This window comes from Antechinus flavipes, chromosome 1 (genome assembly GCF_016432865.1).
Source record: "Antechinus flavipes isolate AdamAnt ecotype Samford, QLD, Australia chromosome 1, AdamAnt_v2, whole genome shotgun sequence".
NCBI classification, from domain to species: Eukaryota; Metazoa; Chordata; class Mammalia; order Dasyuromorphia; family Dasyuridae; genus Antechinus; species Antechinus flavipes.
This window is the reverse complement of record NC_067398.1, coordinates 694373849-694401414: the sequence shown is the minus strand read 5'-3', so window position 1 is coordinate 694401414 and position 27566 is coordinate 694373849. Positions and strand designations below refer to the sequence as shown.

At 45.8% G+C, this 27566-nt stretch overlaps 1 protein-coding gene across 1 annotated transcript in view; it reads left to right on the top strand.

Moving 5' to 3' along the window:
• Window positions 1-3374: 3374 nt before the first annotated feature.
• The window catches only part of TMEM120B (transmembrane protein 120B), a 39056-nt gene continuing 14864 nt past the window's right edge, over window positions 3375-27566 (top strand). The window contains exons 1-4 of the mRNA XM_051972739.1: window positions 3375-3547; window positions 19564-19682; window positions 23080-23196; window positions 26531-26590. Coding sequence (XP_051828699.1) covers window positions 3479-3547; window positions 19564-19682; window positions 23080-23196; window positions 26531-26590 — 365 coding nt within the window. The 5' untranslated portion in view covers window positions 3375-3478. The remainder of the gene's footprint in view (window positions 3548-19563; window positions 19683-23079; window positions 23197-26530; window positions 26591-27566) is intronic.

Genomic DNA, 27566 nt, shown 5'->3' with positions numbered 1-27566 from the left:
TTTTGAGAATCCACATATGAAACTCATTAATTTTGTAATCTTAGACCAGTCATTTATCCTTTATAATGGTGGCCCACATGGCCCACAGAAAGCTAGGATGAGAAGACTCATTTTCCTGGTTTCAAATTTGACCTCTGACACTTACTAGCTGGGTGACCCTGGGCAAGTCACTTCACCTGTTTGTCTCAATTTCCTTATCTGTAAAAATGAACTGGAGAAGGAAATGGACAACTACTCCAGTATCTTTTCCAAGAAAACCCCAATAGGGTCTCAGAAACTCGGATATGACTGAAAAATGACCAAACAACAACTTATTCAGGGTTGTTGTGGAGATCAAGTGGAGATAAATGTTTGAGTGTCTGGAATATATCTGGTGTTTAATAAATGTTTTTTTTTTTTCCTTTCCTTTCTTCTGACTCCCCAGTCAAGTGGTCCTTCTAGAATACTTAATGGCCTCACTTTATCTCTCTGACCTTTCAGTAAAAAGGAAGAGAAAAGTATTTATGTCTAGAAATCATAAGCAAGGATGCAGTAAGGAGATAAGAAATTGAAGATCTTGCTGACTTTTAGGATTATGGGATTTAGACTCAATTGACTGTGTGACTTCGGATAAATCCCTATTTTCTCCTGTAAAAAGATTGGATTGGATTTTGATGCTCATTTCCCTCCCCCTTGTAATATTCTATTATTCATTTTTCACCTCTAACAAGATAATTTCTTCATATAAGTACTACTAAAACATTCAGGAAACAGAGACTCTCTAAAGGAGAATATCATTCTCTTGGGAGTGGGGAGAAGAGCAGTAGTTTTCCTAAAATTCTATGTGTTAAGCTGTTTTTCTTGGAATGAAATAAAGATCAATGGTGGCCTACCTCCAGATGAAGTTGCATGAGTTTTCTGTGTGGGCTAGAGCGTGCATAGAATCCCACTATTCTTATATCAGTGTCTCTGCCAATGTAGTACTACTAGGATCAAAGTTATTACTCTAGTTAGATACAGGCATATGTTTTAGATGGGGAGTTAGAGTCAGAAGACTGAGATTTGAGTCTCCACTATGTTATGTGATCAAATATTTATTAAATGTCCAATTCTGTGCCAGACAAAAATAAAGTCTCCTCCTTGAAGGGTTTTATAGTCAATATATATATGTATATATCATAATATTATATAATAATAATATATATCAATCAGGGGTGATAAGATGTATGTAGATAAGTATACAAGACACATACAAAGTAGAAACAAGAAAATAATGAATGGGAAAATAAAATTCTACAATAATAATACCTTATTATTATTATTAGGTAGTAAGATTTGTAAACCACTTTACATGGATTTTTTTTTGGGGGGGAAATCTGATCCTCATAACAGCCCTTGGGGGTAGGTGATATTCCCCATTTTGCAGCTAAAAAATTGAAGTACTTAGAGATTAAGTGATGCGCCCAGAATCGACCACTTAGTGGTAAGCCAAGAGCAAATGAAGGGAGAAGGAAAAGCCACCTACAAAAAGTAGTGAATGAGCTGAGTCCTAAAGGAATAGGGGATTTTCAAGAGAGGTGAGAAGAGAGAGCATTCCAGGCAGGAGGGACAAGCAATGTAAAGGCATGACAATGGAAATAAGGGTGAGGAAAAGGGGAAGCAGTCCAAAATGACCGGACTAGAGGGTTTCCTGAGGCTAGGAACATATTAAGGAGACTGGAATGGTATATACTGTAACATATTTAACATGTAAAGGACTCTTGCCACCTGGGGGAGGGGGTGGAGGGAGGGAGGGGAAAAATCGGAACAGAAGTGAGTGCAAGGGATGATGCTGTAAAAAATTGCCCTGGCAGGGGTTCTGTCAATAAAAAGTTATTTAAAAAAAAAAAGAGAGACAGGAACGGTAAGGAGGAATCAGCTTGTGGATAGAATGAGTGCCAGTTTTGGAAACAAGAAAACCAGAGTTCAGATTTAGCTCTGAACACATTCGCTGGGTGGCCGTGGACAAATCGATTAAATGCTCTCTACTTCAGTTCCCTCCTCTGTAAGATGGAGCTAAGCGCCCACTTTCTAAGGTGGTTGTGAGGATGAAATGACACTGGTGATGTGCTTGTAAAACTTCAAATATTAGCTCTAATTAACATGCTTATGTAATGGAGGAGTGTGTTTCCATAAACACACACACAGATACATATGGGATATTTGTTCCTAAAAGGAGACAGTCAGTCCTAGTGAATAAGACATCTCCTCGTGGAACCAGCAAGACCTGGCTTCAAGCGCTGTGTGACTTCGGGCGAGTCATTGGATCTCTCCAACCTCCAGACAACTTTCTAATATTCTCAAGTTGCCGAGAAGGTTCTGGCCTGCGTTGCTAAGAGTTTTCTCATGTGGCAACCATACAAAGGATCACCATTCAACATCATATCACAGGTCTCCAGTCCCCATCCTAGAGATAATAGGGAGCCACAGGAGTTAGAGGAGGGGGAGAGTGACCGGGAGGCGGCTATGCTGCGGTTCTAGATTATGACCTGGTGGGAATGAATGACGGGCGGGGTTGGGAGGGAGGGAGGGACGGAAGTCTGTTTCCTTTGGAGCTGGGCTTGACAGTTTCTTCAGCTCTAAAATCTTATGTAGGACTCTACCTTGGGATGACCTCTGAGGTATTTTCCAGTTTTGAAATTCTAAAGAAATGTGGGGGCAGGAAGGGAACCAGACCCCCCCCTCCCTTCTCCCTCCCTCCCCCCTCGCTCCCCCCCCCCCCGGAGTGAAACCGACAGCTGCCACGCCGATAAGCACCCGCATGAGTAATCCTAGATCCGGGTGGAAAATTAAGGTGGTGCCTTCTTCCCCTCCTCTCTTCCCGGACAAAGAAGTCTCGGTCTGGGGGAGCGGAGTCGCTTTTCACTTCCCAACAGCAAAAAGCTCTAGAATTCGTTAAAATAACGCCCGCCTTTTTGCCGCCCGGTGGCCGTGGGAGGGTGGCCGGGAGATCCCCTGCTCGCCTTCCCCGGGCAGGTCTCGGGCGAGTGACCTTGGCGGGCTCTGCCAAGGCAGCTGGTGGACGTCCGCAAGGCAAGGCGGGGGTGGGGTTGGAACTGGGGCTCAAACTGCGGCCTGAAGCCCTCGTGGCGACGGGGACTTGGCCCTGCCGGCCGAGGGGGAGGTGCGCCCTGGGAGAAGGAGGGTATCGGTGTCAGCCGGCGTGCCTCCCTTGTCCTGGGAGCGCAAGCACTTAGAGGAGGCTGCCCCGGGACGAGCGGGGTCAAGGAGCATGCGCGTGCGCACCAGCCCCACGTTACCCGGACTGTGCGGGGAGGGCGGGACAGTGTGGGCGTGACGTCACCGGAGGGCGTGGTTCCGGGCCGCGCAGGAACAGCTGGTGCCGGACGAGGGCGTGGGCGGGAGGAGCTCGCGCGGGGTGCGCGGGGTGTGCGGCGGAGAGGGGGGCTCGAGCTGCAGCAGGAGCCGCCGCCGCCGCCGCCGCCGCCCGCCTTGCACCATGTTCGCGCAGCTCGAGCGATGCGAACGCGAGTGGCACGAGCTGGAGGAGGAATTCCAGGAATTGCAGGTGGGGCCCGCGGGGGGCGAGCGAGCACGGCCAGCCCCCTCCCACTTCCCGGGTCCCTCTCCCTGAGCTGGCATTCCGGCCCCCTCCCCGCCCCCACCCCGGGACCTTCCCCGGCGGGGGCCTGGGTCCGCCCCCGCCCGCCAGCGGGGAGCCCCGAGCCCCGTCCGCATGCAAGCCCAGGGCTGGGCCCATCCCCTTGTTGTGGTTCATTTTCTCCGAGACCCTGGCCTCTGGCCGCCAGCGACTGGGGGGAACGCACCCGTGGATCCCTGGCAGGCGGAGCCCCTTCCTGCCCCCGGCTCTGCCCTCGCCCGCCGCGTCCCCTTCTCTCTTTCTCTGTCTCTCTCCATCTTTCTCCGCCTTCCTCCTTTCTCTCTTTTCCTCTCCGTCTCTGCCTCTCTTCTCGGTCTCTGTCACTGTCTCACCTTTGTCTCTCTCTGTGTCTCTCACAGGCTGCTTGAGAAAGTTAATGGGAGGGGGACACGGGGGTGGTCCAGCCTCAGAGCCCTCCCAGCTGGGGAGGGGGAGCTGGAGCCTCAGCGCTAGTGTGTTTTCTGGGTGACCTCCCCCGACCGCGGGCAACCCCCGGCTCCCCATTTCCTCCTTCACCTAGCTGCTAACTAGGGGCCGCCCCCTTGCGTTTCCCCAGGACCCCCTCACAGCCTGGGCAGAGTGTGATACCTGCGTGACAGCTGCCAGCTCCGGATGCTTCCCCCTCCCCCCTCAGCCGCCCCTACCTGGCTTCTCCCTTGGGGTGAGGGCTGCTGGGCCCCCGCTGTCACCCAGAGGGTATGAGCCTGCCAGGGGTGGGGGGCCAAGCTACCCCAGCCTCAGGCCAAGGGGCTGACCAAGAGACTTCTTTCCTTTCCTTTCCTTTCTCTCTCTCTCTCTCTCTCTCTCTCTCTCTCTCTCTCTCTCTCTCTCTCTCTCTTTCTTTCTTTCTTTCTCTCTCTCTCTCTCTCTCTCTCTCTTTCTCTCTCTTTCTCTCTTTCTTTCTCTTGGCATTGGGGTTCAGCGACTTGCCCAGGGTCACACAGCCAGGAAGTGTTAAGTGTCTGAGGTCACATTTGGACTCGGGTCCTCCTGACTTGGGGGCTGGGGCTCTGTCCGCTGCACCCCCAGCTGTTCATCTCTTGCTTTGGTCTGAGTAGGGAAAGCTCGGGGGGCTTTACCCGCCTGGACGCTGCTTCTCTGCTCACAGTCTTGTTTCCAGCCTTCCCTCTGCCAGCCGAAGGCAGAAGCTCCTACTTCTGGGTGTCTCTCTCAGCCCTTGGCTTGAGGCTGGCTTCCCAAAGTTGGTTTCAGAGAAGGTTGGGGAGGCTGTGAACCGGTGAGAAGGAGGGAGATTGAGTCGGAGGAGGTGGGCGAGGATGGGGAAGGGGGTCCTGCTTCCTTTTCCTGCCTGTGGAGGTGTCCAGGACGGAGGCCTCGTGGTGCACGAGCCTCAGCTAAGCGGTCACTGGGATGATCTTGGACCCGGCACTCGTTTTGTCTCCGTTTCTTTCTCCGGAGGATGGTTGGGCTGGATGCTCTTTCAGCTTAACTAGTTTGATTCTCTTGGACAATGGGAGGTTGCCTCTCGTAGGGTTCAAATTCTGGAGCTACTTCTTCCTGGCCCCCTGGATCCCGAGCAGCCCCCTCTGGCCTTCGTGGCCACGCAGGAGGGAGTGGACTATGTGGCCTCCAGGGTCCCTTTGATCTCTAGTTACAGAAGCCACTGCCCTGTGGCCCACTCTACCTCCTGGGCAGCAGTCGCTCCACTCCCCCCACCCTGAAAGTGGATCGAACCTGTTACCCCAACGCTCTCTCTCCGGTCTCAGAAGATAGGAAAAGTTCAGCCAGCCCCGATGCTCAATTTGGCTTTCTCCTGCTGGTCTTTGGGGTCACCGGGGAGACAGGGAGGTTTGGGGGGATGTGTATGTTAGGGGAGATTGGGGGGTTTTATGCTGTTGCTGTTAATACTTTCCCTTCGCCCTTTCCTGGGCTGAGGAGGTGGAGGCTGACACTTCTGAGCTATGTAATCAATGCAATTAACAGCAATTAGATAGCAAGTCTTGGCAGGCTAAGCGTGCAAAGGAATAATTTACAAGCTGGGGAGCTGTTGTTTTCCCAGGCTTTGGGGGTACCTCGCCCGAGGGCAGAGGGGCAACCTCTGGCGAAAGGCCTCCGTGGTCTCCCGAGGGGGAGCAAGTCACCGGGAGCTGCAGCTCACTCTTTGGGAAGATGAAAGACACCCTCCTCTAAGCCCATTTCACAGAGGAAGACCTCAAGGCCCAGAAATAGAGGCCAGTCCCCTGCTTTTACAGCCGAGGAAAATGAGGCCGGGAGAGGTTAATCAAGTTTCCTGACTCCAGAACTGGTTCCCATCCTGTTGTGTCCTTGGTCTGAGAGCCCAGAATTGACCTGAGAGTGATAACGGTCATCAGTCTCTACCTGATGCTGCTCCTGGGGATACAAAGACAAGACCAGCGGGACAGGCCCTGCCCTCGAGGAGCTTATATTCCAGCCGTCCTTGGGGCTTGTAAAGTTTGCTGACTCTCCATGGCCCCCTTGGGGCTTTCTTGGCAGGGACGCTGGAAGAGTTGGCCGTTTCCTTCTCCAGCTCATTTGATAGAGGAGGAAACCGAGGCAGACAGGGGGAAGTGACTTGCCCAGGATCTCACGCCAGGCTGTGTCTGAGGCTGTATTTGAATTCAGGCGGTCTTGTCTCCTGGCCTAGGACCTAACCTTGGTAGATTACTGCATTTAATTCTCATGATCACCCTGAGTGATTTCTTGGAAGAGGAGTAAACCCAATTGGCATTTTCCCTGTGATTTTTGATTTTAGAGAGCTGTCTGGAGACACTGAGACTCCAATCCCTGGGTCATAGGCCCATTTTGTATCAGAGGTGAACATTGAACCCAAGACTTCCTGTTCCTGAGGCCATATATCTACTCTGTCTACTCCAGTGCCTCTTTATTTTTATTTTTGGGAACAAAACTAGTAAGATTCAAAGTTAGGTCCTCCTGACTCCAGGACTGGTACCACCTACTGCCTTATTATTATTTTTTTATTTTTTAAATTTGTTGCTGAGACAATTAGGGTTAAGTGACTTACCCAGAGTCACACAGTTAGGACGTGTTAAGTGTCTGAGACCGGTCATACTGCGTTTTTAAAGAAAAAAAATCCCTCCTTGACAGGGAGGACTTCCACGGGCATGAAGTCCATTTTGCAGATGAAGTAACTAGATCAGTGAGGTGATTCACCTTGGCCAGAATCATAGCCAGTAAATCCCAGAAATAGGGTTTGAACCCCAATTTTGGAAGCGCCAGATCACTTGCACTCAGTCCACAAACCTCAGTCAGATCTTAGGTGGGTGAGCTCCCAGTGTACAGAAGGGGGCCTCCCGTGGTGCAGATGAGAAGGCAAGACCCCTGCCTCAGCCTGGACCTTTAAGTAGGTCATTTGCTGTCCCTGCTCTTGTCTCCCATGCTGGCTCTAGACCAAAGACAGAAGGAGTCTGCTTGCCTTCCCTGGAGCCCAGGAGGTCCCTGGATGGAAGGCTGTCGGGATCCGGACTCTGAGAGTCGTGGGTGTGAATCGGGCGCATCTCGAAGGGGAGGCGAGGGAAGGGGCTCGGGGATGCGCGCCTGGCAGGCTGTAGGCAGAAAGCTTCGCCCAGTCGAGTCCTTTTACTGTTTAAATCACAGTTTTCTCTCAGTGTCCCCAGCGTTCACGTTGGCCACATCTGGATCTCCGCCTGCCACATCCTGTTCTTTCCCTCTGTGGCTGCAGCTACCTCTGGGGCGGTGTCTGAGGTCCCTGGGCTTTTGTTTTTCCAGTTCTGGAGAATGCAGCCAGAAAAGAGGAAACCTGCCCATCTCCTCGTCAGGATGAGGGAGGCAGAAATCCAAAGGCTGCTGGGACTTCCCCCTCTCACCCAAAACTCGGGGGCTTTCCATTGGAAGAGAGAAATCCATTTTCTTTCAGAAGCCCACGGGTGCCTTGGGATGAGGGGAACTTTCCTGGGGAGAGCAGTAAGGGTCCTTGGGCTGTCTGGTGGGTGGGGGGTGGGAAGGGGTGGCCTCCGGCACTCAGTGTGGGCTCAGCTAGGTGGCTTTCGCTCCTGACTTTGTGGCCTGTGCCGTGACCACAGAAGGTCACTCAGTGATGCTGAGATGGCCATTTTGATGGATGTTTCCTGTCTGCTGCTTATAATCTAGAGACCCTTTAAGCCCACCCCCCTCCTTGCTTTGAAGGGAGCCCAGAAAGCCTGAGACTGCCTTCTCTTAGCCCTCAGGTGGAGATGAACATATGGTTGCTGACCCAAATCTGCCTTTTCTTTATTGTCCAGAAGCTCCTTGAGTGTTGTATAGTACCACTTAATAAATGTTCATTGGATTGAATTTCCCTTCCCCAAAATGGAAACTTGAGCCTTCCTCTCTTGCCACTTTGCCTTTGCCCATTCTGTGCCTCCGTCCCTAGAATGAGCCCCCTCCTCTTGGTTCCTTCTGGTCTTCACCCCTGAAAAACGTTCCCTGAACCTCCCTTAGTTGTTAGTGCTTTGTAACTCAATGGTCATACAGACTTAGCTTTTCACTTTTGTCCTCCCTCATAATGTAACGTAACTCCTTGGGTCTGGGGACTTTTTCATTTCATCAAAAGATGATGAATTTCATTCTGGAAAGAACCTTAGAGGCTCTCGAGTTCTTCCCCCTCCTTTTACAGATGAGGAAACTGAGGCAAACAGAATAAGCGACTTGCTCAGGGTCTTACAGCTAGTAAGTGTCGGGGATGGAACTTGAACTCGTCTTCCTTTTCAGTCCAGCACCATAACAATATTATTAATAGCATAATAACTGGCGGTTTTCTGCTGGCTAGCACTTTGAGATTTCCAAAGCACTTTACACGTGTTTCTCTGTTGATCCCGGCGTGCCTTTCTGGTGCTTTTGCCCCCTTTGTCTGGCACGAGGCGCACTGGCCGCTGGGGGCGTTGGATGGAGCCTCCCAAGTGCCCAGCCTCTGCCCATCCTGGAGCAGGTGGCCCCTCAGCAGGCCGGGCAGGAACCACCAGTCACCTGGCTCAGCTTCTGCCAGAGGGAGAGCCCAGCCAAGGTCGCTCTGTTCCCTTCGATGCGCCTTCGGTCGTCATCATCTGTCCCCGGTCCTTTTTCCGCCCCCTTTAGCAGAAACCACTGCCAGCAACGCCAGCAGGGCAGGCTCAGTTACCAGGAGCAGCTACCTGAGAGCCCGGGAGCTTCTAGGACCGAGGCAGCCCGTAAAGTGGGAGAGGCTGGGACTGGGCTCTGCCGAGCGCAGCGGGGCGAGCCCCTTTCTGCAGGAGGCCCCTCCCCACCCGTCTCCTAAAGGCTCATGGGGGCACTCAAGTACTCGTGTATATATATGTACATGCACACGCTCGGGCAGCCACACGGGTGTGCAGTGTATACATACGGCCCACATGTAGGTGAACGTGTATATGTAAACTTCCACACGTGCATAACACGTGCTTATATACCCCATATGTATGTATATGTTATGCTCACACATTTATCAATAGGTATATGCCATAGATATATATATATATAATCACATTATATATACATACACACCTCTCTATGGGTTTGTGTACATACATATATGTGTGTGTTATCATATGTGAGTGTATCTGTGGGTGGGTGTACATACATGCACATATATATGAGCATAGATAGTTTATCCTATCACATGTAAGTATACACTTACACACCTATATCTACATGAAGTGTCCACATATGTGTGCATGTCTAACATCTCTGAATAGCGGTGTGTTTATGCGTGTGGATTCACACATACATGTGTAAATGTATACATACATGCACACACTTATCCATAGTGCAGAACCATGCCCTATCTCGTGTGTGCGCACACATATATGTGTAAAATGCTTGTGTGTGAATGTTTCTATGTATGTGTACCGTCATCCTCATTAGAATGGAGACTCTCTGGGCTCGGCCACTGCTTTTTCCCCTTTCTTTCTCTCCCAGTGTAACATCTGGCTAATCATTAAATGGATGATGGATGAACATTTTGTAACTGGGTGACCATGGCCTCCTTGCTTCATTGCCCTGTGCCTCAGTTTCCTTATCTGTAGAATGGGATGCTTCATGCTCAAAGCAGCTCAAAGCAGGGTGGAGGGGGCTCCTGTGAGCCTTTGAGTGCTTTGTAAACGGTCAGTTGCCATAGAGATGCCAGCAGCGTCGCCAAGTCTGGTCTCCATCGTGTAGAGCCCCAAACCTAGGGAGCTGTGGAGTCAGGAAACCCTCTAACAGTGGGCAAACCCCCAACCTGAGACCCTTCTGTCGGATTTCCTGGGATTGTTAAAACAATGATAATCCTTTCTGTGAAGGTGGAAAGCATGCTGTCTGTAGTCACGAGACTTGATTCCTTCTTTTACTTGGCCAGGGTCATACAACCAATAAGTGTCTGAGGTTGGCTTCGAACTCGGGTCCTCCTGGCTCCAGGTCCTGCAGTACCTAAGGGTCCTCTTACCTGTGGGAGGTCCAGTGTCCCGCTCATGGCGTACTCTGAGGCAGACATTGGCGGTGGCGGTACCTGAACCCGGCCGATGGCATCCAAGTCTTGTGACTGATTTCTAGGGAGCTCCCGTTAGGTCCTACTATGTGTTAAGGCGGCTTGTGTTAGAGTGGGGCCGGTAAACCTCTTCCACATTGAACAGTCTCTTATTTTAAGGGTGCATAAAGAAGCAGTTTGGTCTCTACCAGTGAATGTAGGCTGGCTGTCTCAGAAGTCGGAAAACTTGAATTCAAATCCTACCTCCTATGTATACTGAGTATTCAAGGACAATTCATTTAACTTCCCTACACTGTGTCCAGACCCCCCAAAAAAAAAATCTGGAAAAACAAACAAAAAACAGTTTAGGACTAAGCAAAAAGAAAATTATTCCTTGCCAGTTGAGCAACCAAACCTTTCTTAAGCACCTACTGTATGCCAGCAATCATGCTAGATACTGAAGATAAAAGGAAAACAGAAAAAGCTCCTGTCCTTAAGGTGCTTATACTCTGGCATTACCTTGTCTTACATAGTGTTTGCATGTTGTCTCCCCCATTGAACTGTGAGCTCCCTGAGAGCTGGTACTGGATGGTTTTTTGCCTTTCTTTGCAGAAGAGGGAGTGAGGGGCTGGATTGTGAAAGCATTTAAACTGCAAGATACAAAGGTGTTTCTATTCCATCTCAGAAGTAATAGGGAGCTATTGCTGGTTATTGAGTCAGCCTGGATTTGAAGGAAAAGAGAATGAACTTGGTTTTGAATGCGTTGAGTTTGAGATGCCTGTGGGACATGTCCAAAAGGCAATTTGAGATGAAAGAACTCAGGAGACAAGATTCGGGCTAGATCTCTAGATCAGGGAATCATCCACATAGAATAATTGAACCCCTGAGAGCTGATGAGGTCACTGAGAGTGGAGAGGAAGAGAAGCGGGCCCAAGGCTAAGCCTTGGGGAGCACCCACACTTGGGATGAGGGTGTACTTTGAATGTGAGGTGTCACTCCAGAGTATGACTTAACTAGATTAAAAGCAAATTGGGAAATACTTAACAAAATAAATAAAAATACAATGAGATACTGATAGCATTACATTTTAAAATGAAATCAGCCAGTAGCCTGCAAGGATCCCCCATATATGGATGAAATGCCACTGAGATAATGGGTAATTTAGCAAAAGAGACAAAGATTGGGCAGTCACACATTTAAGAGGAAAACCTGGGTAGACCAGTGTCAACAACAAAAGAATCACACACCAAAAAATATACTCCGGAAGGAGAAGTCAGCAGTGGCAAAGACTGCAGAAAAGATTGAGACAAGGCCGTCCAATTTGGCAAAAGAGATTGTTAGTGACTAAAAGATTTAAGAACTCTAAAACAGAGCTTCCCTAAAAGCCAGCTTCTTAATCTGTGCTTCATAACCCCATATGGGGTCATGTAACTGAATATGGAGGTTGTGAAATTTTGATTATTAACAAATGTTCGATTTGTATACCTATCTTATTTACCTATATACCTGGGGTCATGGAAGGATTTCGGGGGAAAAGGGGTTGTGAGTGGAACAAACTTAAGAAGGCCTACCTTTGAAAACTAATGATGAAACTGACATTATCTTCTCTTCCTCTTGACTGAATGGTGATGGACTGGACTACAGGGGCGATAAGGGTGGCTTCAGACATGGCCAATGATTGGCTCTGGCTTATTTAATTGTGCTTCTATATTACAAGAGAAGGAATTTATTTTGAGGGGTGAGAGGAGGAATACTGGAGGAGAAGGGATAGTAATAAGAGAATGGAACAATTATAAAATAACTCGAAGAAAGCCAAAGGAAGTTTTAAAAAGACAAGCTAGCATCGGAGTTACCATGTTAAATGTGTGTTATAAACATGGAAAAAAGCAAGTGTGCATAATTGAGTTTCAATCATTAAGTCACTTAGCAGTTCAGTGGGGGAGACAACATGCAAATACTATGTACAGACAAGGTATAGACAGGAGGTTGGAGAAAGTCTCATGGGGAAAGGGTAAGATGCAAAAGGAGCCTGAATAGCAAAGACGTAGAGATGAGGAGAGAAAGAATTCCAAGCAGCAACAGAGCAGCTACATTCAGAGTTTCACACACACACATATATATATATACATACATACAATGTGTTTCTTTTTTCTGGTCTTTGAGTATGGAAATGACCATATTTGTATGTCAAATTCATAATACGTTTATTTTTGGTGATTTGGGAAGGAGCAACTACAGCAAAATGACAAGGTTGGAAGCCAGATCTCTGAGGTTTTAAAAGAAAATGGAAAAGTCTTATGAAAACAAATGTTGGAAAAAATGCATCTGGAAAAATAAAATACTATTGAGGGAGAAAAAATAGAAGGAGAAAGTGGAGATGGCAATAATTAGAAGACTTGTTCAAGGAGTTTGAGAAAAGCAAAAGATTGTAAAAATCAAGCGAAAGTTTTTTAAGTTTTGGGGGAAACTTAAGTGTGTGTAGGCAGCAGAGAAGCTGCTAATAGGGTGAAATTAAAGGTTAGAGTGGGAATAATTATGGGAGCAGTCTGCTGGAGAAGACTCGATTTGAGGGCAAGAATCGTTCCATCAAAGACTGGAGCAAAGGAGATGAGAATAGGAGATGGTACTGAGGATGGTGAGAATAGGAAAGGGAACTTAGAGCTGATGGTTTCATGTATGAGGGGTGATGTGGGAGGCTTGAGGAGGATGACCAAACCTTAAAAACAAATTGAGAAATATTTAACAAAATCATTAAAAACACAATGAGACACACCTATTGCATTACATTTTAAAACCAGATTAACCAGTGGCCTGCAGGGATCCCCATGTACAGATGAAATGCCACTGATATAATGGGTAATCCAGCAAAAGAAACAGAGTGAGCAGTCAGATGTTTAAGAGGAAAAACTGGCTAGAACAGTGTCAACTCCCCCAACAACAACAACAACAACAAAAGAGCCAGCCTCTCTGCAGAGGGGGATAGAGAATCAATTAGGAAGAAATAAAAGGATTGCCTGGCAGCTGTGAGAGCCCAGTCGGGATTAGATAGCATTAACTTATAAAGGTCCAGTCAGCTCTGATTAGTGACTTCTTCCAGCTCTGTTAAAGAGTAGAAAAAAAGGAGGCTGATGGGGAGTGATGTAAGGTTGGGTTTGGCAAGGGAGTGTCCTTGTAGGACCATAGTTTTAACAGATTTAAGAGCAGAGGATTATGTCAGATTTAAACTGGTTCACCAATGGGTCAAGCTTGAGAGGGTGCTAATGATGGTGATGAGGTCCTATGGCTTGGGAAGGGCTCCGTTATTCAGAGCTGACTGCCCGCTCTGTCTCTTGCCTTCGGAGCTGCCTGTGAATTTGAGAACCATTGCAGATGAAGAATCAGTAAAGAGGTAGACTCAAATCTCACCTCTTACCTATGAATTTGAACCTTGATTTCCTTATCTGTAAACTGGAGCTTATTAATTTTGTTATTGTTGAGTCATTTTTCAGGCATTTGAGGTTTTCTTGGCAAAGACACTAGAGTGGTTTTGCCATTTCCTTCTCCAGCTCATTTGACAGATGAGGAAATTGAGATAAACAGGGTAAAGTGACTTGTCCAGGGTCACACAGTCATTGTCTGAGGCTGGATTTGAACTCTGATCTTCCTGACTCCAGACCTGGTGCTCTATTCACCTTTTATTAATAATAGCAGCTAACATGTGACGCTTGACTCACTTGGATTCCCAGTATTTCTGTGAGGAAGTTGCTACTGTTATTCCTGTTTTGCATGTAGGGAAACTGAGGCAGGGGATCCTACTGCTAGTCAGAGGAAGGACTTCTCCAATTCTGCTGACCCACCTAGCTGCCTCTAGCTCCACACCGGGCCATCGGAGGGCCCCAGTAATCAGGACGATGACCGTTTCCTTTTGGCACCTTCCCATACTCGGGTTGGGCGCTTCTTTTCCCCCTGGTTTGTCTGCAGCCACTGAATCATCTCCAGCTGTTTCTCAGCTGTGTGGTCCTCGGCGCCATGGAGCCCAATGGGGCAGAGTCTCCAAAGGCCAGAGAGGTTTACACAGGTATCTCTTAATTCCTAATAGAAGCAAACTTGTTTGTGATTAATGAATTTCCTTCTTTGAAGGGGACATATGAGCACGTAGAAGAGACTGCTACATTCTGGGAGAGACCCAGTTCCTCCCGACTCTCCCAAGACCCTCAACTGCCTTCCCACTCAGAGGAACAGATATTATGGGGGGTTAAATCAGCAGCGAGCTGGTGGGGTTCAGGTGCATGTATAGGGGAGGAGCAGGGATTTCTTCCTTCTGGGCACTGTATACTACGGACCTTATCAGTCCTCCCTGTGCCAGAAAGGCAGGGTGCTCCGCATTTCCCTCCTCGCCTCCTATGGGCAGTTTTCAGAGGCTGTGTCCCCGTGTGGGGCCTGTGAGTCAAGCGCTGTAGCCTGGCAATCCTCCCATTTGCATGGAGCTCTCCCATTCCTGCACTCCACGCTAGGCCCAACAAGAGGATGCTAGTATTTCCTTGGTTTTGCTAGAACAATAAAGTCTCGGAGTTAGGGGGCCTGGGCTGCACACTGCCGTAGTGGCTGGCTCGCTGGATGCATCCTACCTTTGATAGTGACCAGGGATAGTGGCTCAGGCCCTGGACTTCTCGGTGCCCTCAGCGTCTTTGTTGGGCCTCCATGAGGTCAGCAATAGCCAGACTTATTTTCTGGGTGATCCTGGGCAAGTCACTGAACTTCTCAACTCCAGTTTGCTTACCAGCTGCGGTTGTGATACCCAGAGGTCTCTTCCAACAAAGGCAGCCTGGGATTCGTAGTGCAGATGGGGGCGTGGGGGGTCTTGCTGTCCCTGGATTTTCACGAGGTTGAGCAGTTTGCTTTTTCTGAACTTCACCTTCCCTCCTTCTACAATGGAAAGATCAACAGACCTGCTTCACGGGGTTACGATGGAGGGGAGCCTGCTTTGGAAACCTTGACAAGTGAGAGAGAGACGGCTTGTTTGTTGGGAGGACCCCAGGATGTGGACATTGAATACATGGGTTTAAGTGCTGACTTTGGGTGGCCTTGGGTAAGCGCCGTTAACTTGCCTGGACTCAGTTTCCCCATTTGTAAAATGAAGGGCATTGGGCTAAGTGGCCTCTAACATCCCATTTTGCCCTAGATTTAGGGTCCTCTGATCCTGTTACCCTTCTGAGTCTCATTTGCCTCAAATGAGAGGATTGAGGATCACCCCCAATTCTCTTCCAGCTGAATCTATGCCCCCCAAGCATTTTTGGTGCTGGATGAACCAGTGACTTGTGCCAAGTGCTGCTGATGCCCAGTGCTTGTGAGAATCTGCAGGATGGAGTGATTCCTCACGGAGGGCTTTCCCAGTTGTCCCAGTTAGTTCCTGCCACAAGCTGCTTCTCAGTTGGTTCCTGCCCCTTTGGGAACCTGAAGCACATCTTGCTCGCCTGGGGATGCTGGGTACCTGGGCTGTTTCATCCCTAATGCCTTAGACACAGCTGGCAATAATGAATAACGCAAAGAATGCCCGAGAACCCTTGAGATCAGAATCGGGTTTGAGACTAGGCTTTGCCCCATTCTGCCCTGGGGAACCTCAGACAAGACAGCTTCTCTTCTGTGAAATTGGAGAGGGGCCAGCTCAGTGACTTCTGAGGTCTCCCTCTAGCCCTGAATGTTTGCTCCTGTGCTCTCAGGCATGTTCTCCAATCTCTGACCTGCCTCCTTCCCTCCCACCCCATCAGAACCACATTTCCCATGGGTTTCCCCATTGCATTTCTGATGTAATTTCTTAGGTTCTTTGCTTGTATTTTATTTCACCGTCCATGGATCCAGAGGTGGTGTGCTTGCCTCCATGGCAGGAATACCCGGGTTCCATTCCACTCTAACTTTTGGCACTTCCAGGCCATTCAAGTGATAGACTGCAGAGCACTTGTCAGTCTGCTTTGATCAGGAATCAGTTTCTCCAGGGACAAGAGATACAAAGAGAAACTCCATTTAAAATAACTGTAGACTGGGCCTGTATCCCAAAGAGGTCTTAAAGGAGGGAAAGGAACCCAAACGTGCAAAAATGTTTGTGGCAGCCCTTCTTGTAGCAGCAAGGAACTGGAAACTGAGTGGATGCCCATCAGCTGGAGAATGGCTGATAAGATGCTATATGAATGTTATGGAATACTATTGTTCTGTAAGAAATGAAATGATCACAGCAGGATGATTTAAGAGAGGCTTGGGGAGACACAAACTGAGTCTAAGTGAAATGAGCAGAGCCAGGAGATCATTGTACATGGCAACAATTTTATAAGATGATCAGTTCTGATGGACATGGCTCTCTTCAATAGTAAGGTATTCAGACCAGTTCCAATGATCTTGTGATGAAGAGAGCCATCTATAGCCAGAGAGAGGACTCTGGGGACTGAGTGTGGAGCACAACATAGTTTTTTCACTTCTTTTATTGTGGTTTGCTTGTGTTTTATTTTCTTTCTCATTTTTTCTAGTTTGATTTGATTTTTCTTGTGCAGCAAGATAATTGTATAAATATGTATGCAGATATTGAATTAAACATCTATTTCTACCATGTTTAACATATATTGGATTACTTGCCATCTAAGGGAAGGGCTGGGAAAATTGGAACATAAGGTTTTGCAAGGGTTAATGTTGAAGAATTGTCCATGCATATGTTTTGAAAAATAAAGAGCTTTAATAAAGAAAAAAATAATTGTAGATAATATAAAATATTTGGAGATCTACCTGCCAAGACAAAGTCAGGAATCAGTTTCTCAACGGGAGCTCCCTATGCCAGTGAAATAACAGAATGGCAGCTAGAGAGCTGTGCTTAGAGCACAGGTCCTGGAGTCAGGGAGACTTATTAACTGCATGACCCTAGGCAAATCACGTAATCTCTATCTGCCTCAGTTTCCTCATATGTAAAATGGAAGCAGTCTTAGTATCTGCCTCTCAGGGTGGTTGTGAGAGAATCAAAGGAGATAATATTTGTAAAGTATTTTGCAAATCTTCCTGACACTAGGCTCAGCACTGTATTTGTTGTGACAGGATAGGATTGTAGATTAAGAACTAGAAGGAACCTCCAGGGTCTTTGAGTCCAACTCTTTCCATTTACAGATGGGGAAACTGAGGCCCAGCCAAGGTAAATGACTTGCCCAAGATTACACAACTAGTCCACAGTCTAGAAGAAAAAGCTTTAATTTCAGTCATCTGGAACCAAGCTGGATCGGTGCCTTTGATCGCTTCTGTTATCTGAGTTTATATTATTGAAGTAATTCTGTCTGTAAATTCTCCTTTTTCTCTTTGTCCCAATAACAAACAAGTCTTGTGATTAAAGATTTAGAACTAGAGGGACTTGGAATCCGAGGTCAGGAGTGAGACGTGGATGATGCTAGGTGATACCATAGTGGATGGGTGCTGTACATGGCAGCTAGTGGAGCCACAGTGCATAGATCACCAGTCCTGGAGTCAGGAAGACTCGTCTTCACCGATTCAAATCGGAACCCAGACACTTACCAGCTGGGTGGCCCAGGACAAGTCACTTCACCCCATTTGCCTCAGTTTTCTCATCTGTAAAATGAGCTGGAGAAGAAAATGGCAAATCACTTCAGTACCTCTTGCCAAGAAAACCCTGAAGAGGGTCACAAAGAATCAGATGTGACTGAAACATTTGAGTAGCAATAAATGTGTTGATTGGTTTGGATTGAAAGTTTATTTGATGCAGAAGAGAGTTTTGTGGGGCCGGAGTCAGTGGAAGTGACCCACACATAGATACATACCTGTACACATACAACATGCCTACACATGTATAATCTCACTATCAGTAAAACACAAAAAAAAATGCACAGAAAACTAAACATCCAGCATGGGGAAGGGAAGTGCAGACAGGCAATTTTGTAACTGCCATGATAAGTGTGATATACATTGTTAAAAACAAAGGGTATGTAATAGGAATTTGTGGTTTCACACACAATTCTTTTATCTGTTCTTTGTACTGATGATTGTTAAATTCATAATATAAATGAAAATATCTTCCCCAAAAAAGTACCTTAGAGGCCATCTAATATGACCCCTTAATTTTACAGATAAAGAAACTGAGATTTAAATAAGCATGACCAAGGTCACACAGATTTATTTATATTATTTATTTTATAATGTTGTTTATATTAGTAGCAGCTAAATAGCATTCATAGAATGCTTTAACATTTGCTGCTTCCTTTTTTTTTTTTTTTTTTTCCTGGAGGTAAGTGAGTTGACCAGGATCACACAGCTAGGAAGAATCTGAGGCAGGATTTGAACTCAGGTTCTTCCTTCAGTGTAGGTGCTCCATCCATTCTGCTATTCCATGCCCCTGAAGTTTTCAAAACACTTTACAACATGTTTTCTCACTTGATCCTCTCAGAAATTGCAGAAAGTAGAACCATTATTATCCTCATGTTACAAATGAAGAAACTGAGGTTGATAAAAGTTCTTGTGACTTGCTAATGGTTATATCACTTAATAAAGGCATCAGAGGTAGGATTTGGACCCATGCCTTTTTGATTTCAGATCCTGCACTGCTACATCTAACTGCCCCTGCTGGTAAAAGTAGGATATAAATCCAGGATCTCTAACCCCATAGCCAGTATTGTCTTTGATGTTCTTCTGACTTCCTCCAATTTGCCATTTCTTACTGGCAATAATATTCCACTACACTAATATGACTCTTTAGTCGTTCTCCAGGTAGAGGGTCCCCACTTTATTTCCATTTTTTTGCTCTAAATATTTCAACTTGCACGGGGTCTTACTTTCTGTTTTTGACCTCCTTAGGATATATAGAAAGCAGAGGGATCACTGGGAACTAATTTATGAATAATTTAGTGACATTTGTTAGATAATTCCCCATCATTTCCCAAAATGGTTGGCCACTTTGTGACTCCACCAACAGTGTATTCATGTACCTGCCTTCCCACAGCCCTTCCAACACAGACTTGCCACTTTTTAATTCTCCTTGCTGATTTGAGCAGGAGTTTTAGTCTATGTCTCTCAAGTGATACCTCACCTTTGTTCATAGTTGTTGATAGATTGTATTTCTTCTTTTAAAAGTGATCCACTGTCAATAAAAACTATAATTAAAAAAAAAAGTTATACATAGGGGCAGCACAGTGGATAGAAGTCCTGCAAGTCTGGAGGACCTGAGTTCAAATCTGGCTTAGACACTTCACACTTCCTAGTTGTGTGACCCTGGGCAAGTCACTTAACCCCAGTTGCCTCAGGGGGAAAAAGTGATCCATAATTTTTGGTGTGTCTCTTCTTGTCTCAAGCTTTGTGAACCTTCTCCTGTCTTACTGGTCCTGGTAACATGGTTTCTGCCATCAGGCAGGACGTGTTAAACTGTTCTCTATCAGTCCCATCTGAAATACTCTACAGTGTTTTGCAGATGCTACTTTTGCATGCTGATTCTGTCTCATGAAGCCTCCTCTCATTCTCTTCTTTCTAGGAAACCCACAAAGTGTATAGACAGAAGCTGGAAGAGCTGACCACACTCCAGGCCTCCTGTAGTAGCTCCATCAGCAAGCAGAAGAAACGGCTATCAGACCTCAAGGGTAATCTCCAGAGGTGAGAGGGAAGACAAGCTATTTGCCCATAGGCCTCCAGACTGGGGGTGGACAAGGAGAGAGGATATTTGGCTGGATCTTGAAATCTTAGCCCATATCTCAATTCATAAAACCCTATAGTTGAGTCAGCCTTTGATTTTCATCTGTGATCCTACTTTTTTTCTTTTCCTCCTCCCCTTCTTTTCTCTTTTCCATCCCTCCTTTCTTCTTTTCCTATTACTCCTTTTTTTTAATCCTTCCCCCTTGTTCTCCTTTCTTCCTTTCCCTCCTTTCTCCATCCTTTCATTCTCTCCCTTCTTTTCCCTCGCTTCCCTGTTCTTTCCCTCCCTTCTCCATCTTTTCCCTCTCTACCTTCTTTTTTCCTCCCTTCTTTCATCCTTTCCCTCTGCCCCTTCTTTCCTTCTTCCTTCTCTCCTTTCTTTCCTCTTTTCTTCCCTCTAGGTTGTCCTTTCCTGCTCCCCTTTCCTTTCCTTTCCCTTATTCCTCCTTTCCTTTCTTTTTCTAGTTTTCTCCTTTATCACACTCCCTCTCTCTTCTTTCCTCCCTTCCTTTCCTCTTTCCCTTCCTGTTGAATAGTTGGGAGAAGCAGTGCTGTGCAGTTTTGGAGTCAGTTTATATATATATATACTCGGTTTATAAAGTCTTGATGAATTGCCCGTGTAACCCTGGGCCTGAAATTTATCTTCTTTCTCAGTGTCCTGCCAGGGAACACTCTGAGTCTGAATTGCAGAGAAGGTGCCTACCTGCTTTGTACATAGTTTCCTCCCCTGGGAACTCCCCTGTAAAAATGAAATAACAGTTCCTATCCTTACTGAAAGCTGGGTATTGAATGTTTTTTTTTTTTAATATTATAGCTTCTCATTTACAAAACATATGCATGGGTAATTTTTCAACATTGACCCTTGCAAAAACTTCTGTTCCAACTTTTCCCCTCCTTCCCTCCACCCCCTTCCCTAGATGGCAGGTAGTCTAGTACATGTTATATATGTTAAAGTATATGTTAAATCCAATATGTGTATAAATATTTATAGTTATCTTGCCGCACAAAAAAATTGGATCTAGAAAGAAAGAAAAAAACCTGAGAAGGAAAACAAAAATGCAAGCAAAAAATAACAGAAAAAGTGGAAATGCTATGTTGTGGTCCACACTCATTTCTGGGTATTGATTGTTAATATAAATGCTTGAACAAGTTTAGTGGATATTTGCAATTAAAGAATTTCAGTGAATAAAATGTCATAGTAACTCTTGCCTCCTTTCCAAGAAGCAGTGCAGTATAACAGAGAGGGCAGACCCTAGATATAGACAAACCTGGACTCCGCTCCTCTCTGAGCCACGTCCCCAGTTTGCTTGCTCTCTTTGACTCTCAGATTTCTCAGCCGTAAAATGAGGATTGATGATACCTGCACTGATGATCTCACAGGAACAATTGTGGATGTCTTAGTCATTCAATAGATATTAAGTTAGCCAGACACTGTGCTAAGTGCTGAGATACAAAAAGGGGTAAAAGAAGACCCTTGCCCTCAAGGATCACGTAATCTAAGGGATCTTAGAAACTAGAGCTAGAGCTTTTAAAGCCCATCATTTTACAGATGGGGAAACTGAGGCCCAGGGAGATGAAGTGAGTTACTCAAGGTCATACAGGTAATAAATAGTAAGCTTGGGATTTGAAGTCAGGTCCTTAGGCTCCTCCTCATTTAGCTTGATTTCTACTGATCAAACTGCTTATTATGGCACTTTCAAAAGCACTGAGTAATATGTAAAAGATGTTGTTATTCCATTTACACAAACATTTATTGAATGCCTACTGTCTGTGCTAGACCCTGGTGGAGCTCTGCCCCTGTGCTCAGAGAGACACCTAGACTAGTGTAAAGACATGGCACATAGATAATTATGACACAAGCTATTATTTTGGATCAGCCAGTTTCCTGGACACAGAGTAAAGGGATCTCCACACTTATAATCCAGCTGGTTTGAAGATTCTTGCTGTCTTGGGAGGAGAGAGGGTAGGGAGGGAGGAAGGGCAGTGTATGGTTATGGAAGAGCTCTGAAATTGCAGTCTGAGAACTTGGATTTGAAACTCAGGTCTGCTATTTACTGCTTGGGGGCCGGGGGCAATGCCTTCAGTTCTCTGAGTCTCATCTCGGAAATGAGGACATTTTTTAACCTAAGAGGGCTATACGGCTTCTTCCAGTTCTAATCTGTGATCCTGCCATCCTGGCACGTTTAAAGTTGTTTTCCGGGTTTAGCAGGCTGATGACCTAGTTACAAGATTAGAGCCTCAATTTATAAACCAATGTCCTTTGGTTGTAAGGGAGACCCTGTCAAGGGAGTGTGGATGACTGCAACCCCCTTGCCTGCTGTGGAAAAAAGAACTGAGAGCTCCTATCTTAGCAATGTAAGCTAAGGCTTTGCCTTTGTAGATGATGATATATGGCTTGTGATCACACTGTTCTTCTTTCACTGATTCCTGAAACGTTCAACAGGTGCCTCAGAGTCTGTAATGCAAGGTAGAGGTCATGCTGCTGGCCCTGGAGGAGTGAGGGTGTGCCCTCTGAGCTGTTTTTCCAGTTTGGGGAAAGCGTTTTTGCTAATGAATGGCATCCAGACCACATATTATTGTAGAGCTTTTACTTCTCAAGTACTTACCCTCTTACCAGTTGTCAGAAGACAGGCTTGATTATAAGTACAGCACGTGCTTCAGGAGGGCCAGGATTGTCTCCTCGAGCCTCCTGCTTTTGGATCACTAATCTCTGCCATGCAGGAAATACTTAGTAAATGCTGGTTGATTTGATTGTTTCTACTACGTGAAAGATAAACTGAGGCAGAAGAAAGGATAAGAGATGTTTACACTTTTACTGGTTGACATAGGACAGGCTTGATTATAAGTACAACATGAGCTTCTTGAGGGCAGGGATTATCTCCCTGAGTCTGCTTCTGACTTTGGATCACTAATCTCTATCATGCAGGAAATACTTAGTAAATGCTTGTTGATTTGATTGTTCCTATTATGCAGAAGGCAAACTGAGGCAGAAGGGAAATTAAAGATGTAAAGTTGATTGTTTCTATTATGCAAAAAGTATGAGACGTAAAATTGCCTGGGAGAGGCGCCTTAATTCCAACCCTTTAATTTTATATATGGGAAAACCAAGGCTTACGTTGGTGAAGTGATTTGCCTAAAATCATGCAGGTAGTGTCACAGGTAGAATTTGAACTCAGGTCCTCTGATTACAGTGTGTTCTTTATTTTCTCCCACTCGGTTAAGAAGCCTGACTGTTGGCTTAAAGTGAGGGGGATGGTGGCGAGATGCCTTTGCGTGTCCAGACCTGGGAGTGTCTAGACACGCTGGCAGCTAGCTGAGCCAACACTCCCACCCTTTTCCCTTTTCATCTCAACAACAGGTGTAAGCGGCATGCCAACTTTGAAGAGGCCGACCTCATTCAGCAGATGAGCGCCAGCATCAAGGAACGACAGAATATCTTCTTTGACATGGAAGCTTACTTGCCCAAGAAGAACGGGTAGGGGGCTCTGGGCAGTTGGGGAGGTTCTGGCTCCACACGTACAAGGTAGGGGACTCTGGTGGCTTCCCTGGACTTGGCCAGCTCTAGAGCTGCAGGAGGGATGATGCACAGAGTTCCCAGATACTGGCCCCAGCCAGATTGGTATCTCTGCCTTCTCAGAGCTGTTTGGGGCAGAAAGTTTGTGAGATCACATGCAGAGCCAGGAAAGAGAGTCTTCCTAGTCTGACTCTTGTACTTCCAGGCTGATTACTGTCATAAACACTATGGTCCGGCCAAATTGGCCTTCTTGCTGCCCCATAATACAGCTCCAGGCTGGCTTCAGGACAGCTCACATCCTCCCTTCTGTGGGAGCCCTGTCTTGATCTTCCCCCACTGCTGATGCCTTCCCCCTGAGGTTATCTCCCATTTGTACTGGGTGGATCTTGAATACAGCTAGTTTTCTCCACAGTGCCTGGCATATAGTAAGTGCTTAATAGATGCTTGTTGACTTGACTGACGGCTTCTGGATTTTCCCAGAGGCTGGCCTTTATTCTTAAGATTGCCTCTGTCACCCCCTGTTGGAGGTTTGGACACATGCATTCACAAACCATATGGGCCAAAGCCCATGCTTCCATTACTAAGACAGGAGCTTTCGTTTCTTTTTCCAGCAGTGGGGAGGAGGCTGCCCTAAATCACCCACACTCTCAACCCCACTCCTTCACGTGCCCCCGCCTTCAAGAGGCTCTTTCTGATTCCTAACCATTCCCCTCATTTATTTGCATTTCTTTGATATCTACCCTAAAGTTAGGTGTCCTTAATTAAGAACAGGGACTATCATTTGTTTTACATCGCTGGCACCTCGCGTGACCTCTTGTATGTTGTAGGCTCTTAGAAATGCTTACTGATTAGTTGGTTGGAAAAGATCTAGACCTTTATCAGCCATAACAAGAGGTAGTGATGGAATATAAAGGGCTTTCAATGCCAAGCTGAGGATGAGGAGTTTGTATTTTGTTCTATTTTTTGTTGATTTTTTTTTGATGTTGAATATTTTTATTTTTTATTTTTTTAAAATAACTTTTTATTGATAGAACCCATGCCAGGGTAATTTTTTTACAACATTATCCCTTACATTCACTTCTGTTCTGATTTTTCCCCTCCCTCCCTCCACCCCCTCCCCCAGATGGCAAGCAGTCCTTTACATGTTAAATAGGTTACAGTATATCCTAGATACAATATATGTGTGCAGAACCGAACAGTTCTCTTGTTGCACAGGGAGAATTGGATTCAGAAGGTAAAAATAACCCGGGAAGAAAAGCAAAAATGCAAGCAGTTTATATTCATTTCCCAGTGTTCTTTCTTTGGGTGTAGCTGCTTCTGTCCATCCTTGATCAATTGAAACTGAATTAGCTCTCTTTATCAAAGAGATCCACTTCCATCAGAATACATCCTCAAACAGTATCGTTGTTAAGGTATATAATGATCTCCTGGTTCTGCTCGTTTCACTTAGCATCAGTTCATGTAAGTCTCTCCAAGCCTCTCTGTATTCATCCTGCTGGTCATTTCTTACAGAACAATAATATTCCATAACGTTCATATACCACAATTTATTCATTTTGTTGGTATTTTTAATTGAAATTTTTTATTTTCAAAATATATGCAAGGATAATTTTTTCAACATTGACCTTTGAAAAGCCTTTTGTCTCAATTTCCCCCCTTCTCCCCTCCCCTAGATGGCATGTAATCCAATATATGTTAAACATGGTAAAAATATATGTTTAATCCAAATTATTTTATTCTAGAGGTGATAGGGAGCTATTTGAGGTTTTAGGCCAGGGGAATAACGTAGTTTACCCTTGTGTTTAGGAAGTACTATTAGGAAGCTCCCAGGGCAGGTAAAGGTGGGCATTCAGCACTGACATGACATCCTATGTTCCTTGTGAACTGAGATATCATCTTTGACATAAAAGGAGGCAGTAGGGCTTGAATCAGCTCATCCCCGACTGTCTTCTTAAATGCTTTAGTGAAGGTATACATTTGAATGATTTTTAAAATAATCGACTTTGTCACTCTAGAGACAATAACAAACATCTGATGACTGTAAGAGGCTGGGAGGCAGTCTGGGGTCCTAGATCTTAGGAAATTAACTCCCTGAGCCTCAGTGTCCCCATTTGGAAAACAAAGGGTTTGGGCTAAATGATTTCTAAGATCTTTCCCAGATGACATCTCCTGTTCAAAGGCCCTTCCCAGCTATTTATTTATTTTGAAAACTACAGTTTATATCTCTCCGTACATCCATTTTTAGCTTTGCACACCTGCCCAGGCAACATTATGTCCTCACGATTTTTGTGGGTGTTTTGGATAATAATACTTCAGCTTTCCTCAACATTGTCTGTGTGTCCATATACAGGACTCCCCCAGAGAGTTAGGATTGGGGGAGGAGGGGAATCAGCAGTGTGTATATTCAGTTAAAACAATATTTATTAAGTATCTGCTGTGTGCTGATACAAAGGCCACCATTAAATAGCTCCTGCCTTCCAGGAGGGACATAATTCATTCCATAAACTTTATTATTTTTTTTTAACACCTTTGTGCCTAGAATTGTGCTGGATACTGAGGTCACAGAGATAGGATAGAAATGCAGTTTCTGAAGACAGGATGGATGTGCACGAAGAATCAAGCCAGGATAGAATTGGTACTGAGCAGAGAGAGTATAGAGTCCTAAGTTCCTATTCAGGAGAAGTCATAGATTGAGACCAAAGAAATCTTCCAGGCACTGGAGATACAAAACCAAAAATGAAATAGGCCTGCCCTCAAGGAGCTTACATTCTACTCTGGACTTTCATTTATTCAGGTAGCATTTGATGAGTGACTGCCATGAGCCAGAGCTTCAGAAAGGTTAAACCCAGCTGCTGGGTTAAAGCTGCTGCTTATTAGTGGTTAGAGAGCCAGCCTCAGGGTCAGGGAAGACATGGGGTCACCTCCCACCTCCAGCACTTACCAGCCATGTGAATCTGGTGAAGTCACTCAGCCACATGCAATAAGGCTGGGCCAGTCAGCTTTGGTAGAAGAACTTATTTTCTGTAGTCATAGGTCCGATTGAAAAAACAAATATGTGAGTGCTGGGATAGACCAAAAGGAAGCCATCCCTGCCTTCAGGGAGCTTATGTTTTATGTTTAAAGAGCAGTGAAAACAATGTAGGCACAAATAAATAGCCAAAAAAAATTTCAAAATTATAAAGTATTTCAGTGGCTTATATGGGGGAGAGAGGGTCCAGAAAGGTCTTGTGTAGGTGGGGGCATCTGAGTTGTACCTTGAAGGGAGCCTCATTGATGATCTATTCTTTTCTTTCAGGCTGTATCTTAGCCTGGTTCTGGGCAATGTCAACGTTACCCTCCTCAGTAACCAGGCCAAGTGAGTATGTCCAGTTCTTTTATCTTTTCTGTGTATGTCTTGGACTCTCTAGGAACCTAACCCCACACCCCTTCAAAGCCTAGGGAAACCCTTCTCAGGATTATATTTTTAGGTATATAAAATAAAATACACAGGCTTAAAAAGGAAACCAGTTATATTGAAATACAGCTATCCCAATATCAGAAAAAACAGGTTCCTAGTTGTGCTTTAAGGGGGTGTCCCCTGTACTGTGGGACTGGGACCATGGCCTTCCCTCATGAGACCCAGGAAACAGTCCTTGATTAGAATGCACACTCCAAGCTCTTGTATAAGATATGCTTAATCCTCCAGACCTCTAGACTTCCTGATATCTGGTTTTCCCTTTAAATGTCTGTGCGGGCCTAAAAGGCAGACCACTGAGTCCTGTAGAAATTGGACCTTGGAATTTGTACTGAAAAGGGAAAGGAAGCTTGAGTTTCTGTCCCAGGCCCTTAACTAGCAGGTTAAGGTGTGAGGAGTACTGAGCAGCATTGGTCCTCCTTGCTCCTCCCCTCACTGATTCCTCTTACTAACAGCAAGTTTTAATTTGGGAACAAGGGTAGAAGTAGACTTCCATTCCTCCAGCGTCCCACCCCAGCTCAAGTCGATGTTCTTGGTGTAAGGTTAGAACTGACAAGGGACCTTCGAGATTGCTCCTGCTTTTATGGCCTTCGGGTGTTTGAAAGGCCGTTTCCTGCTGGAGGGATTAGCTCTGTCTAAAGCTTGGTTTTAGAACCGGGAACCATGGACGGGCATTGTAAAGAGACAAATTTGGGGCAAGATCTTTGCCAGTAAATTTCCCAATGATTCTCCCATAGTGGGAGGGTCTGTCTTTGAGAGATAGCAGCTTCCTCCTCATTGGGGGACCAAGGAGAACCTGTTTTAAAAGTTTTTTTGAAGTCTTTTGTTTTTACATCATAGTCATTTCCTGCTGTCTTCCTCCTGGTGATCAAAATGT